This window comes from Lolium rigidum, chromosome 4 (genome assembly GCF_022539505.1).
Source record: "Lolium rigidum isolate FL_2022 chromosome 4, APGP_CSIRO_Lrig_0.1, whole genome shotgun sequence".
Classification (NCBI taxonomy): domain Eukaryota; kingdom Viridiplantae; phylum Streptophyta; class Magnoliopsida; order Poales; family Poaceae; genus Lolium; species Lolium rigidum.
The window spans coordinates 255756932-255772742 of NC_061511.1; the positions used below are offsets into that span (position 1 = coordinate 255756932).

A 15811-nucleotide genomic window follows, 5' to 3' on the forward strand; every position below is an offset into this window, starting at 1 on the left:
TTGGGTCAACCTTACAAACTGTAGTGATTGCGAGGAATTCTAATTGGATATGTTACGGAGAAGCACAGTAGCAAATGGTAAGGGACGCTTAACACGCTGTATTTCTCTGTTTGCTGCAGCATAGGCTGTACCGGGATCAGCGGTTGCCCAAGATACATTTCAGGTGTAACAGTTATAGATGGAGAATTATTTCCCCCGCTCTTGTTTGAATCACAAGAGAGCTATTTTGCAGGTAAGGTTATTTATATTACGTACAATCGCAAACAGAAAATGGTCCAAACTAATGTCTCTCTTGACACTGGAATAATATAAACAGTGAAGAATTAGACTTATGTGCATAGGCTAACTATATTGTGTATTTTCTTTATTAATTTCAATATCACATAACAAATACCATTGTTTCCATTCCAAGATTTGATCTTCGTGCACAGTATTGATCAGGCTAGCCAACTTGTTCCGATCTGCAAATATTACTTAGCCGGCCTATCCAAGAAAGTGCAACCGAAAAGATCATATTTGCACAATTTGTGCTTCTCAAAATTCCTTTTCTCCTGTCAATGGACTCTCGATGAAAAATCGGCATATAACTTTGTGAATAAGGTGAATCGTGTTTTCAAAATGGCAAGGTCCCGGTCAGCCGGATGTGCTCGAGGGTGCGCTTGAGGCCGTACTGGAGAACAACCCGGTTACCGGCCCTGAAGCCGTCCCCGTAGGCCATGGAGGTATCCGATTCGATTTGGTGCTTAAAGAAATCACCGAGTTTCCGCTCGAACTGTGACCGCCCGCCTTTTTTCGATGATGTGGATGATGAAGAGGACGACGACGTCGATGTTGCGTTGATGCCTGACCCCCCCATGATCTCCGACTCGATCCACATGTGAGCAAGAACTTGGCATATGCCTTCTTCTATATCTGGACTAAGTGTGCGGTATCCTGGGAATACATATTCATTAGCATAAATTGTCCATATATCATTTTTTTCTACTAGATATGAGATACTTAATGATAGTAGCAAGCTGATGCAAACTCTTCTTGCTAGATAAACTAGTGTTAATTGTTTTATTATTCAAATACAGTTGCAATTATGGTCTTTGTAAGTGTGGACCACGAGCAATTGCCTCAAAGTCTTGACAGCAACATGACACAACTTCAAGCCCACAATATCTCATATAGTACAGTTGCTAGTTCGGATATCACATGGCAGTCTCAGACAGAATGTAAGGTCCTGGCCATGGCAGGAAAACAGTTCTCGATCCTTACCGGGATTGCTAAAGCATTCCTACTTCCTAGCCACACTGAGAAATACGGCTTCTGGTAGGAATCTTGAACCCCGATATTTTATTGTTAGTCTTTACTGTAACCAAGTAATTCCGTTCATATGCTAAAGAAGCCAAAGGGAGTAAATTTGCCACGGTTAAATTGATTGTCATTAGTTTACTCTCTTATTTCCTTCTCGTTCTTGTTTTCGCTTCCTTTCATTTCTGTTGGGTTTCATATCTAGCCTACCCTAACTTGCTTGGGGAAAAGGCTTTGATGATGTTGTTGTTGTTAAATTGATTGTCATTAAAATGATTTTAGTGAGACGGAAAGTGTGTCATTCAATAGGTTCATCTCTATTCGACTTTTAGTATACTAATAGTCAGTATGCTCCCTCAAAAAAAAAACAGTCAGTATATGCTATTTTAGTATCAACACAAGAACACAAAAGTAAGTGCCGCAAGAACTTATATTACCTTTAAGTCGCAACCATGCATGCATCATCTCATGAGCTAAAATGGAACCTGTCAACAATCTGCAAAAACAAGAACTAATAAGAAACTCACAAAGTCAAGAAACGTATCCAGGGTTGCTCAGGTTCCAACTTAGTAGAGGCAAATGATGACACGATGAATTGTTCAAGTGACAGGAAAAGATACACTGATGAGGCACAGTATTAATAGTTTTGCTCATTAGTTAATAGTATTAAATATCTCCAAATAATCCATGCATTCCTTTTTTGCCAACATGAAAGGAATAGTATTTCGAATCAGTTGAAACAGTAGGATCATTTTTGTAACTGTTCCCACTACTTTTCCTACTGGAAGCTGCCAACTCTTACACTGTTATTATTTGTTTAAGAGACAGTTAAGACATTAAACCGCAATGCTTTACCAGCAAAAAAAAACCGCAATGCTTTACCTTGGGAGACCATAGAGAATTAGAATTGCAGTGACTTCACATCGCCGTGTCAACCTATATGGCTCTGTTATCATCTCCATGATTTTGTTCCCCGCCATTCTCGGTCTCCTCAATATCTGAAAATAATCTTTATTATTAAGTCTGAATCGGTATGGTACGTGCAATTCGTATGAAAAAACCAGCAACACCAGATCTCAGTCTCCTCTTACAAACCGTTCCACGATATCAAAACTGCTCTCCTGACCTCCTCAAGCGGAGAGAAAAACCAGGACTTTGTTTGGCCGTCCTCGGCTCCTCGCTCGCGATCCCATGCCCGTGAAACCAGCACCCCAGAATAAAAATCTGTATCTATCCCGTCCCTGTACCCGCCCCGATTTTTCCATCGCGCCGACCGCCGAACGGCGAGCCCTGCCTCCTCCACACCAGTCAACCTCACGCCAGCGCCCAGCTACCCTGCGAAGTCACGGCCTCTGCCGCTCCCGCTTCCCACGCAGCTTACCCGGCAACCCGTGCCCCTCGAGCTTCTTGCCTCCCTGCCCGGCACCTGCAGCCGCCCTCCACAGAGATCCCAAGCCGCCACGGATGCCCTCGCCGCAAGGCTAGATCTAGGCTATCTACTAGGTCCCCGCCATAACCGGTTCTCGCAACCCCAGGCCTCCACTGTCACCGACAGGGCCTCGCCTGATTACCCTCCACTGTGTTGCTCAACCCACGCGAGTGCCTTCTTCCCCCTGCCACTCAGTGCTCTCCAACCTCCCACACCGCCGCCGGTTGCCAGTGGGGCATCACCTCGCTCCTGCCCAACTCCTGCATCTGTTTGTGAACATTGGGATGGCCAGGACACAGTTTCCTTGACCGGATGCTGCTCTTATTTCTTACCTTGTCTTCTTGTGAGAGCTAAAAATGGTTATTTGGAAGTCCCCATGTTCTCTCCGTGCAGTCATTCTTTTTCTTTCATTTCTCTTTGTGAACTGGAAATGAGTGTACTACAATTATATTCAAAATATGATGAATCCTTTAATGTATGCTATTACAGAGAACCCTCTAGCTCCGCTCCATCCTTTTTCTCTGTCCTCGATGATCAGCGCCAGTGCACCAGCACAAGAGATCCGACTAGGAGTAGAGGAGATCTGCAGCTACATAGTGCACTCCTTGTCAGTCTGCTAATATGACGATGCCAGGAACACATGGCAATGAGATGCTCCATCTCACTCATCACACCATCGACCAAGATGCCATACTCAACGTGAAGGAGCGACTTTCCGTCACGGTGGAACGGGGATGCATTGGGTTCAGATGCTGGATAAAAGGCGGTCCATTGAGGTAAACCTGAGAATGGTTCTCTCTTTAGGGTTTGTCTAAACTGGGTGTGTTGGGTCGGTTTTCTCTTAAGGGTTTGTTTGGTTTGGTTGTAAATGGGCCGAGTTTGACAACAGGTTGGTGTAGTTTGGTTTTCTGTACAGACCAGTTGGGCATGGTTGGGTACGAGTTCAAACAGGTCCGGGTTCCACACAAGTTGAACTCGTGGTTTTTACGCGGGTGGGGAGATCAGTTCGTCCACAGCCCTTCCCGAGTTTCAGTCTCATATACTACAGTGGCCACTGCTCGTGCCCCGCCTCTCCAGCCAGCCTGCCGACGACCCGCTGCTAACCCGGATCCCTTCTCTGCTTCCCAACTCTCTTCTCCCACACTTTAACCAGGAGTCCAGCAACGCCCTGACCAGGACCTCTAGCCCCGTCCCTGACGTAGGAAGCAACATGGTGGGGAACTGCTGTTGACCTATAGACAAAAACCAGTGAGAATTGTGGTGCCAGCCATCGGTTTAGTTAAGTTCAGGTGGAGTCAGGACATGGTTTAGTTTGGTTTGGGTGTGAATAAATCCCAGTGGGTTAGTTAGATTTGGTTTGCCCTCATTTGAGGTTTTGTTTAGGTCCCCAACCATTCTCAGGTTTACATCGAGGTGGTGGCAATGCAGGGGAGAAGAACTAGAGTGCCGCATTTTATGGGGACATCGGCTTAATATTTTTGTGCATTTTATGTTTACACATGCAACATGCATGAATATAATTTTGTAAGGGGCCATGGCAACGCACGGGCATTCAACTAGTATTATCACAGTCAAAACCCAGCAGATCAAGAGTCGGATTACAACTTGGACTAGATGATGTTTGCATGAACCATTTATTTTGTGTTTGGAACAGTACTCACCGTACTGACAGTCTGTTCTTCCGATAAGCACAGACCTCTTGTTTCAGGAAGATGGTGGTGGCCCTGGTTTCCAAAGAAAACAAAATAGTTACAACTACTGATATAGTAAAAATATATTTGGTTGTTCAGTTCAGCATAATAGACGTACAGCTTTCTCTCCTTCCATGGCTTCATTTAAAGCCTGCCTTTCTACCAGAAGCAGAGGAACCTGTTGTTCTACTTTCATATTGAGGCCTTCATAAAATTCTTGTATTTCGAGATAAAGTGGTTGGCACTCATTCGTATCCATAACTGCAGAGTCGAGACACTCCAGACAGAGCTTACGACCATCATCTAGCAGTACATATCTTGATTCCCTTGGCTGATAAGTAAATGAACCATATTGGAATGAAGTGAGCCAAATTTTGCAGAAAGCAACTTATCTAACCACTCAAGACAAAACTAATAAAACCAAACATGATAACTGAACGATACCTCCATTCTTTCACAACTGCAACATCTTGGAGTTCCATCCACTTCATGTGATGGACAGTATTTTTGTAACCAAAACGGATGTGCCCTATATTCAATAAGGCCATTCATATTCGTAGGAATCTGAACAAGAAGGAACCATCAGGTGGTGCATATGGAAACCAAGAGAAGGAACAAGCCAGCTGCTAACATAAATAAAATCCTTTCACATTATATCTAGAATTTTTTTTGATTTCTACATTCTTCCAGGCTTATAGGATTGCAATAAGAATGAAGAAAAGACATGCATAAAATCAAGTGTTTGCAAAACTAAACATTGCAATCATAAAGGAGAAAAAAATCACTTCATTCAACAGTGAATAAATATTTCTGGGTGAAGAAATGTCAAACAAAGAGAACCCTGTAGCGCGAACATATAAGAAAAAAAATGATGAAGTGGTTCTCACAAATTGCTTGCAGACATCACATTTTGGGTGAAAGCGCTCCTTGTAGCATGTTTTATGGTACGGATGATTTCCCGACATGGAAAACTGCATGACTTTGTTCGTAAGGTCAATATATTATTGCAACTGTTTAATAAGTGAACAAATAAACAAAGACCTACCTCATAGTCATATATTGGTAGATTACAAGCATGGCAGCAAAAGCATTCAGGATGCCAAACAGCCCCCATGCAACTAAGAAAACGCCCATGGCCTATCTCACTGTGACATCCAGCACATGTCCTGAGGAAAGAAGTGAGCTGCGCATTAAATCATGCAGAGTGACAATTCTAGTGAATCTTTTCTCGAAAAAACGCAAAGACTTTGCATTTCTTTTCATTGAACAGAAGAAGGGTAAGCCTCCTAGGAGGTGATTACATCATTCGTTACAGAGAACTAGTGGACGTCCCAGGTTGTTGGGATGATTATTTTTAGGGCCAGCAGCTCCAGCTTTCGCCCAGAGTGCCGCCTCTACTCTAATCCTTACTAGGAGCTTGGTAACAGGGGACTGCTCGTTTTCGAAGATGCAGGCATTGCGATGTTTACAAACCATCCAGGCTGTCAGCAGAGTTTTTTTAGACCAATACAATATCCTCCTGGTATTTTTAAAGAGCAAATTGTACATATTTTATATTTCTTTTCTTTTGACACTATTGAGAGATTTTACACACCCAAGGCACTTCTTGTAAAGATATAATCCTACCAGATGGAGCTTCCACACTTCAACACTTGTATGCCATGGTTTATCCAATTAGCACAATTTTAAAGTTTGGCGAGTAATTTTTCTTCACTTTTATGTTAGAGCTCTAAATTTCAAACACGTTTTGCAATATTTTCAGAGGCATTTTAAATTAGTATGTAAAGGACCAAATGATTAGGTTTAAGTGCACAGTTTGCAAAAGTCAGATAGAAATGCTCAGTTCAACACCTTAAGTTGTAGACAATTGTTTCAGAAGAAATCATGAGAGCCTTTGAATTTTCTAGTGCATTTCAAAAGAACATTAAGACCTTGCTATTGTAAGTATGCACCCAAGACATATTATACCACTAAGCTATATTGATGAAGCTTTTAAACAAAATATCATATCCAGGGAGTGAATTACCAACATCGACATGACATGCCCTGCCAAAAAAACATCAAAATGACATGCATAATTGAAAGAACAATATGTTATGTCTCAGAATTTGCTTAAATACTACAACCTCCATTTCTGAAAAGAAGGCCTATAGTTTTTTTACATAAGTCAAACAATGTAAACTTTGACTAAACTTCTAGAAAAAACTATGAACATCTACTCCCTCTGTCCTTGAAAGAGTGGACGTCTCAGTTTTTCAAGAGAGATTAAAAATTTTGCATTGGGAAGGTGCAACTTATCATTCATTCTCTCTTTAATTTCTTCACCACCAATAAGGTAAGTGCATGTAGAAAAGAGGAGACCAAGTGATAGATGTTATTGGGCTTGATTCCCGTGCGATGAGAGCGAAGCAATTTTATCTTCTTTAAAGTGCATTGGAAAGTGAGAAGTACACTCTTTTGTGGACAAAAATTAAAGCTAAACGCCCACTTATTTGAGGACAGAGGGAGTACAATACCAAGTAAATATCCTTGGATACATTATTAACTAAATATATTTTCATATCATATCTATAGTCTTTTAATTGTTGATTGTTTTACCAGAAACTTGGTCAAACTTTACACCTATGGGAAAAAGTTACAGGCTTCTTTTCAGGAAAGGAGGGAGTAGCATGTTGCAGGTATGGCTCTGGATTTTACTAATCATATAACCTTTCTGACTAATTCTTGTAACAATTTAATGATGTGGCACTTCACATCGATCAATCAAACATCAAAGTATAACGTTCAAATTAAGTACCTTCGAAGAAAAACAGTTATGCACACCTGAATCCAGAAGAAAACATATATGGTAATTGTTGAAATGAATGGCCGCCGTTGGAGCTTCCATTTTCACGAGGACGAGGTTGTGAACTGTGTTCACGCGCACGAGGGGGTGAGCCATTTTCCCGAGCACGAGGGGGTGATTCAACATTCAAACTTTCTTGAATAGCTCTTGCAAATAATTCATCCTCATCTAAATGCAGATCCTTTCCTAAAATAAAAAAAAACAAATAAAACAAGAAAGTATTACAAACTATAAATGCATAGAATCGTTAAAGCGTTTGAGGTAAAAATAGCTTGACAGAAATATCCAAGCGAACATACAATATTCTGACAATAGCCTCGTTACAATACAAAGACTAGTACATCAATACATGAAATGTTTATCCCAAGAATTTTGATTATTACATGATTACATCTATAGCAATAAATTTACACCAAACTTTTCTCGAAACCATCTTCAAAATAAAATTACTTATAATGATCCAATGGTTGCCATAACAAATAATAATAACACATATCACATATGTATGTTCATTTTTTTATTCCATTGCCAGAAACCATAAGTGCCGCTACAAGGTGATGAAGTAGATCCACAATTCAGGATGAAGTGGACATGTCCACGGATGTGCCCGCAATAGCCACGACTGAAAATTGCAGGATTAGCAGGTGCCCGCAGCCGTGTGCATGCCAAATAACACGTTCGGCAGGTTTCGCGGGACTAACTATCCGCAACATAATAGGCAGGTTATGAGCAATGTGCAATCAAAGCTAGTTTTGTATGTTTGAATTGCTTCCGTCAAGTTCCCGTGAGAAGCAATCGAGCCAGCTCTGTTACAAAGGATTGATTAGCTCTTGCAGGTTGGTCTCCATCCAACGGAAATCGGCAAGTTGCATCGGCACAAGCAATCGAGCCTTAGGCCAAATACAGCCTGCGATGAACGGTGGCGAAGGCGCCTTGCTGCACTCTGCGGGTGCTTGCAAGTGCAAGTGTGTACAGGCTGATAGCAGGACATGCAGGCTTAGCAGAATATGCGTACTGTGCCCGTAAAGCTCACTTAGCTACTGCAGTTTGTCCCCGCCGCCACTAAGTCAATTTAAGCGTGGCTGGAGCGGGCATGCGGACGTCCACAGGTATCTGTAGGAAATTACTCTCAAAACAAAAATGCCATAAGAGGACAGCCACTGTGTGAAAAAGGGTTTCAGCTTTTTTCAGAAAACGTGAGCAGCAGGAATAATATTTACAATACTAACCTGCTCCCTTTGACTTTCTGTGTTCCTCTTCTGACAGAGAAAGTGCTATAGCACGGTCAATATCCTCAGTGTCAAATTCCGAAATGACATCCTATATTGAATGTGAAAATTGAATCAGCTATATAGTCACAAGAAATGGACGTTATATGTATTTAAACCTAAGTTTCAAAGACTAAAATAGTGGATAATTGTACAGAAACTGACCGGTCCATATAGGTATCTAATAAATTCAGTGGAAGTACAGTACCATTGGCAGATAAAAAAAACAATTTTAGTATTTTTTTTTTTTTGAAAAAGAGGCAAATTTTAGTATATATCACATAGTAATATCATGACAAGGTTACCAATGGCAGGTCGGCAGGTAGCAAATAATTTAAGTATCACACAATATAAATAACGATAAGTAAGGTAGCCTTTCTTGGATGGTAAGTTGGTAACAATATGATTTTCAATAAGGGGTAATTGCATCTATGCAACCATAAAGTACAAAATAAAAGATTTTCCATGCTCCTGCAGAGCCAAAGCGGAGAGCCAAAGAGCTTCACGGTGTCGCTTCGGCGAGGTCTTCTTTTTGGTCGCTTCTTCGGGGAAGTCGGAGTCGCTGCAGAGTGATGACGATGACGCTGGTGGGCAACCTCGACGACGATCTTCGCTTCAGTGGTGTTTGTGCAGTTCATGTGGGTTGCCAGGGTGGCTGTGTGTGCCCTTGCGACATTCATGATCCACGCCGGTCGGCGAGGGTGTTTGTACCGGTTTTTGGCTGGTTTCCCATTAATAAACTGGCCACCTTTTCTTCTCTATTAATGAAAATGGAAAGTCTTGCCTCGTTTCAAAAAAAAAAAAAGAGGCCTACATTGCTTCTGATCAACCATATTTTGCCTCTTCCTCGTCAAACACTGCTCACATTAGTGTTACGGTTTAAAATTAGTTAGATTTTGAAGGGAGATCTGAAGCAGCACAAGCTTCTGGAGGAACAACTCCACTTTGCTGCTACAATATGGACAACACAATTGTTGAAGGAACCGCTTCAATGTGCTAAGCTAGATATCACTCTAGGGGCAGGGAATCGCTAAGAGTTCAGTACAAACTCTTAACACACTAGATCTAGTCCAAGATCCAATACAAGAACACAAAGTTCTCTTTATTGATAGAAAGAGGATACATAGTCTGGTTCCATACTTAGAGGTGTGGACCTCTATTTATAGGCCTCGTGAGCCTCCACTACTTAGCTCTACTTATAGCTAGAAGGTTCTAGAGAACACTACCGAAAGCTAGGAAAAGAGATACAAATATCCTAGTTACGGGGTGTTATCTAGCGCGTATAAATCTGCTACTGGAGAGGTCTCCTCTATCTAAAAACGTATAGCCAAGGGGGGAAATCTTCCCCCATTGGTCAACGTTTTTAGAACACTCTAGGACACACTACAACATATATGACAAAGGACCAAGTTATCTAGAATATAGTGGAAGTATGTAGAAGCCAGAACAGATTAGACTTCTACTTTTATTTTATTTTCATTTTATCTATTGTCCCTCATCAAGATCTCGAGGCATTGGTGGTATATCTCTTTTCTTCTCTATCTCTATATCTACTTCTATAATGCACCAGTTTTGAACTAGGCCTTCAATTCTGACCGCTGGTTCCCTAAATCTAACGGTTGAGAACGGTGGGATTCGCGTGAACAGTAGACCACAGCTGCCAGCCAGCCACCATGTCGTTCTAGAACCATCCCCAACGCCCTTCACGCGCCCGCGACAACCATCACGTGCAGCACCCCAACCCCCGCGCATGCCACCGCGGACGCTGCCTCCCGCGACTTTTTTGGAAGAAACGCCGTATCCGCCGCCACCGTCGCGGACCTAGCCGGGAGCTCAAGATTCGCCGTCGCCGCTGTGGAGCTCGCCGGTATGATTCTTTTGGTCAGTGAGAGCAGTGGATTCGAGAGCCGCCGTCATGTTCCCCACACCCACCGATGATCCATACCCACCTCGACGTCTTCCTGATCCTCGACGGCAGGGTCTCGCTGGGCTCCGGCCGCACATCTTTATTTTTGTCACTGCTCCCGTTCGCCTGATGCTTGCTAGAGTAATGGAGGCATCAGGTCAGTGTGACAGTTCACTATTGTTTCACTTTCGATTTTAAAAGATCGGAAGGAGGATGAGTAATCTATGCGTCTTTAAAGATTGGAGGGGATTCATCTTGGGCATCGATGGCCGGCAAAGGTCTAATTTGCTTGGTGCTTTTGAGGAGTAGATTCCTTGGCCTGTGGTATTGGCTGTTGCAATTTGACTACGATTATATTCTGTTGACATGGGAGACAAAACAATTAATCTTCCGTCATATTGCTTCAATTATTCCTGAAGAAGTTGAAATTGACGGAGCACAAAAGCTGAACTTCAGTACAGTTTGAGAAAGAAATGTTCAGTAAACAAACTGAAAGTTGTTCAGATAATGAAAATGACAAGATTAATTAAAAGTGAGGAAGATTCTGGCTTTTTAACAGATATCACCAATCATGTGCCACAATCCAAAAAGAGAACAGGCTCTGTAGCCGTACCCATGAGGCCATGAGTCCCTCTACATCAAATTGGGTGTCTACTGAAACGAAAGGAAACAAGGTTCGTCGTTGCCCCCTACATAAATCGTTATTTGATTGTAGTAGTATTGTCTTTAATCAAGGTTTGCTTAATTGTCAGCTCATAGTCACAAATCATGAGATGATGAAATCTATCTATACTTCCAGCTGAGTAATAACAAGGTTCCCCAATAGTGGAAATACTTCAGATGCTAATATTTGGATCATAGCTAACATATTATTTTGCAAGTCTGTTATTTTTACGAGATTAACGGGGTCTCCAAGATTTGTATTTACCAGTAAAGAGAAAATAGTGAGCCCAAAGAGAAACATGAAGAGCCACACACGTGCTGACTGAATGATGTTTTAACAATGTAGTCAAATTTTGTATTTTACCTTACTGTTGCTGCGGTTGTTGGTTCTGTAGTATTTAGAATCCTAAATCTACTAAAATGGGATTAATTACTCCAATCGCCCATTCTGAATTGTTGGTATCTGAACTTAGTGCTCCCTCCGATTCATAATAAGTGTCGTCGTTTTAGTTCGTTATTAGTCAATTTTGAACTAAAATCACGACACTTATTATGGATAGGGGGAGTAGTACTAATATATTTGTTTCACGGCATGTTTTTGCAAGGTGTTGGAACTATTGGCTGATATCTGTTGGCGATGTTCATTCGAGTAAATAGCTTAATGATTTATACACATCAATATTTGTGAAAAACGAAAAAGGACTAAGTTGTCTTAGTTCATTAGTCAATACGTGCGTGCAATATTACTAGTATGGGTACACATGACAGTTGGAAAATGGTAATTGTACATGTACCACAATGGCATATATTTTATAAACAGCAGAAGCAGCAAAGTAAATTATCCTATCAGGTAACGGGGGTACAATACTATATGCATGGGTTCAATGCCCGAGCTTCCCTGAAGCCAATCTCATATTTGTCTTATTGCTGAGGGGGGAATGTATCCCAATGAAGTATTTGCAGTCACAACAGTGAACCCTTATTGCTGAGGGGGAAATGTATCCACTGAAGTACTTACAGTCACAACAGTGGAACTGGAGGGTTCGTTCCATGTTGCCTCTTCTGCAGGCTTGCTCTGATGTTGCCCTTCAGAGATGTTGTGGGTTGAACCTCTAAATATTTTGGTCAGCCAACCCATATTGTCCCAAATGGCAATGAAGGAACACCGTAATATCTGCAACCAACCGATCATGTTAGGGCATAAAAAAAAGGAGACAAGATCGATGCTGAACGATGACATTAACAGTAAGAAAAGCTAATTAACTTTGTAGATCAATAGTCCTGTAAATCGTTAAATTAAAATGCTGACACCAAGCAAACCAAGAATAATCTATCTAGCTCGAAAAATAGTTAACATGACAGATAGTGGTCGGATAAGGAGACCCACAGAGCAAATACAGCATATGAAATGGACTTGTAAGGCTGAGGTTTCTATCTATCACTAGCAGCATCACGGAAGAAGTTAAGTTCAGAAAGGAATTAGAAAGGGCACAATATATTATATGACACCTCAAAGAACAGCATTCAAGGATATGCAATTACATATAACGAAATTCAATGCCTGCCACTCTAAGAAAATGTTTCACCGGGAGACACGCGGATCCAGTTGGACACACGCACAATAAAACCATCAAATAAATTCAGTGCATGCTCTCAGCAAAGAACAGAGACCCAAGATTTATTAACTACAATATGCATACGTTTTATTCAACTTAGTGGTTTGAGTAACATCCCACCGAAGGAAACATCAAAGAAGTACCACCAATATATATTTGTCATTTACAGCAGCACACCGTCCTGGTTGAAATGCATTCTAACTGAACTAGAATACATACTAATGAAGATGCAGTTGGCTCTATTAATAATCAGAATCAAAACACGTGCATGGAAACATTAGAAATAATCGGGGCTGCTACTCGCGTTTCTTACAAGTTCCAATCTCGAGTCAGTATTATGCCTCCCAAATAAGTCAAATTACTAACTGCAGAAAATTGAGTTTGTACCATAAAAATGTTGCATTTCTTTTGATCTTACCACTTCCGCGAAGTCCCCCTCAGCGTTGGAGGAGAGGGAGCGCCGGCAAGGGCAAGAAAAACAGGCAGAGCCGTCGGGGAGGTCGGGTTTCAGTGAAGAGCTTGCCGCTGTCACGGAGGCCACGAGTTGAGGACGAGCAAGGGGAAGAGCTTGGGGACGGCACGAAGGTCGTACCGCAGCCGGACGAGGTACGGCGGGGCGGCCGCGGCGGCGATGTCACAGACCGCTTGGGCTAGGGCTTCAGGCGGCCAGCTGGGACCATTCTCTCCATGCCTATGGGAGCTGGCTTCGCCGGAGATCAAGGGAAGCTTCAACGGCGGCGCGGAGACCGGGAGACGGCAGCAAAGCAGAGAACGGGAGACGGTGGCGGCAGCGGAAGGTTGGCTCAAGAGGGGCGTGTGGGCTGCGTTTGAGAGAGTTCACTCGAGAGGAAGTGATGGACGTGTGGGCTGTCCCTGGGCTAGCTTGGCTCATCCCACTCAGCCCGTACGGGATTAATGTAATTCCTTAAGCCTCGTTCAGTTGCTTGGGATTGAATCCCTGCCTGGAATTGATCCAGATGGGGTTTTAGTGGATCCCCATGCTCCACCCAATCCAAACCTGGATAATTTCACGTCTGGATTGAATCCATAGCATCCTGAAAAACACTTTCGTTTATGCCTTGTTGTGTGCAGCGATTAAGCACATTGTGATTGCATTAATTTAGCAGTCGAATGCGATGATGTTGTTCAGTTACTAAGTCGTGAACTAGTTACAGTCAAATGCGATGATGCAAACAAACAGAACACACAATATCATTCGATTGTTAAGTGTAGCCTTACAAAACCTAAATTACTCATAGTACTAGTACCAAGTACCATGTTGAATAAAGCTAGAAATCAGTAACACTGCAGAAACCTCAAATAAGCTTTAACCAAAAAGAACAGTTGGAGCCTAAATAAAGTAGCACTGATGGTGTACTAACAGTAATAGTTAAGTGCACACAGGAAACAACTACTAGCATCATTATGTAACATAGAAAAGAGCACACAACATAGAAGAGAAGAACGTAGTAAAATAAATACCTTCCAGAAACGGATCAGGAACTATATCCCAGGATGGAGCAGGCTCGTCTTCTCCAACTTTCACAGGGGCAGGTTCTGAAAATCAAATTCAGAAAATGACATCTCAGGTTAGCAATGTCCTATTACAGAAAAAAATCAGAGCTAAAAGTTGGGGTCGAAGTAATAAGCTAATGACATGTTACTAGTCTTCTCATAACCTTTAATAAAAGAATGATTTGAATTTCTGCGCCTAATTGTTTCTACTATGCATTTGAATCTGACTGCGCATGCATGCTACAAAACTAATGCTAACCATTTAAAACTTAAGTGCCATAGATGTCCATCTTGGCCGATTCTTCCGCCCAAAGAGTGGACACGGGTTCATTTTGTTCAACAGGGTGATCTACTACTATACCATGTGTATCATGTATGCCTTCAAGCAGTTCAACGCTGCCACCTCTACAGGGATCGTCAATGGCAACAATTTTTACACACTTTCAGAACGGCCACTGAAGATACATTTCAGCCATTCTGTTAATCCCAGCCAGGCTAAAGTGTGACGAGCTTGCTTACACTATACGGTCAAATACGCATTATCACCAATTCACCATCATCTTCTCTATGCAGTGCCCTTGACAAACAGAAAATTTCACAAGAAAGCATAAAAATGTTCCCATGTGAACTGGGACTAAAAAACCATAAAATGTTCATCACATTTATTCATGATAAATATTAAAAGGAAATACCAAATAGCTTTATAAAAGTATTTGTCAAGAAAGGTAAGTTGACCAAAGGGGAATGAAAGTAAACAACTGCACTGGCCATCATCCTCTAGAATCCCTGTACCATTCTGTTGCTGTGGTTGACACTACTGGACAGTAAAAGATTTGCTCAAGGGAGAATATGTACAGACAGAGGACAATACAGCTAGTAGGGGGTACTACTGTAGTGAGCCAGCACAAGCGCGTCCCGTCAATCGTGTTCAGCTGCGCGCAGAAGAGGACGGAGAAGGCTATTTGGAGATCGACATGGACGCCGTCCCGTCAATCGTGTCCAGCTGCGCGCAGGAGAAGGCTATTTGGAGATCGACATGGGCGCCGCCCAGGACCAGCTTTCTCAAGATTTCATCTCCGGCCATGTTTCCCCAAGATTTCATCTCCGACCAAGATCCTACCGAATCCTAGCTACGAGACGGGAAGGATGAGAAGTAGGAGGGGGGCGTACCGGGGAGAACGTCGCCGACGGAGGAGAGATCCGGAGGCGGAGGGGAAGGCGCCTCGTCGCCGTCGCCGTCTTCGCGTCCGTTCGCTTGCGCTCTCTTGTGGCGTGGAAACTTTTCCAAGCAGGTTTGGTGACGATTATTTTTTCCAGACCGGTTTTTTTTTTAGGACCGGCTGAGTAGAAATGAACGACAAGACGAAAGAGGAGAACTATGATTCAAGCCACCATTCCTTTGACTCACTAGATGATTTCCCACACGTTGCTGTGGGACATGAATATGTAGGTTTATATTGCACTTAGGAGGAAGAAAATAAATAAAAAACTATGCAACAACAAATACACTGAAGTTATATAATCAACGTTTCTTCTAGATAACCTCAGAGTAAATCAGATCTTGTTTTTTTTTTGAAATAGG

General features: G+C 42.3%; 1 protein-coding gene across 1 annotated transcript; it reads right to left on the bottom strand.

Annotated features, from left to right (window-relative positions):
• Positions 1-331: 331 nt before the first annotated feature.
• On the bottom strand, positions 332-15532 carry LOC124707547 (protein DA1-related 1-like). The gene is made up of 13 exons (XM_047239209.1): positions 15400-15532; positions 14197-14271; positions 12117-12272; positions 8491-8581; positions 7240-7447; positions 5462-5582; positions 5304-5387; positions 4861-4980; positions 4535-4747; positions 4387-4449; positions 2179-2294; positions 1734-1792; positions 332-933 (listed from the first exon to the last, which is right to left on the bottom strand). Exons 3-13 carry the CDS (start codon positions 12234-12236, stop codon positions 614-616), a joined length of 1515 nt encoding a protein of 504 aa, XP_047095165.1. The 5' UTR covers positions 12237-12272; positions 14197-14271; positions 15400-15532; the 3' UTR covers positions 332-613.
• Positions 15533-15811: the final 279 nt, after the last annotated feature.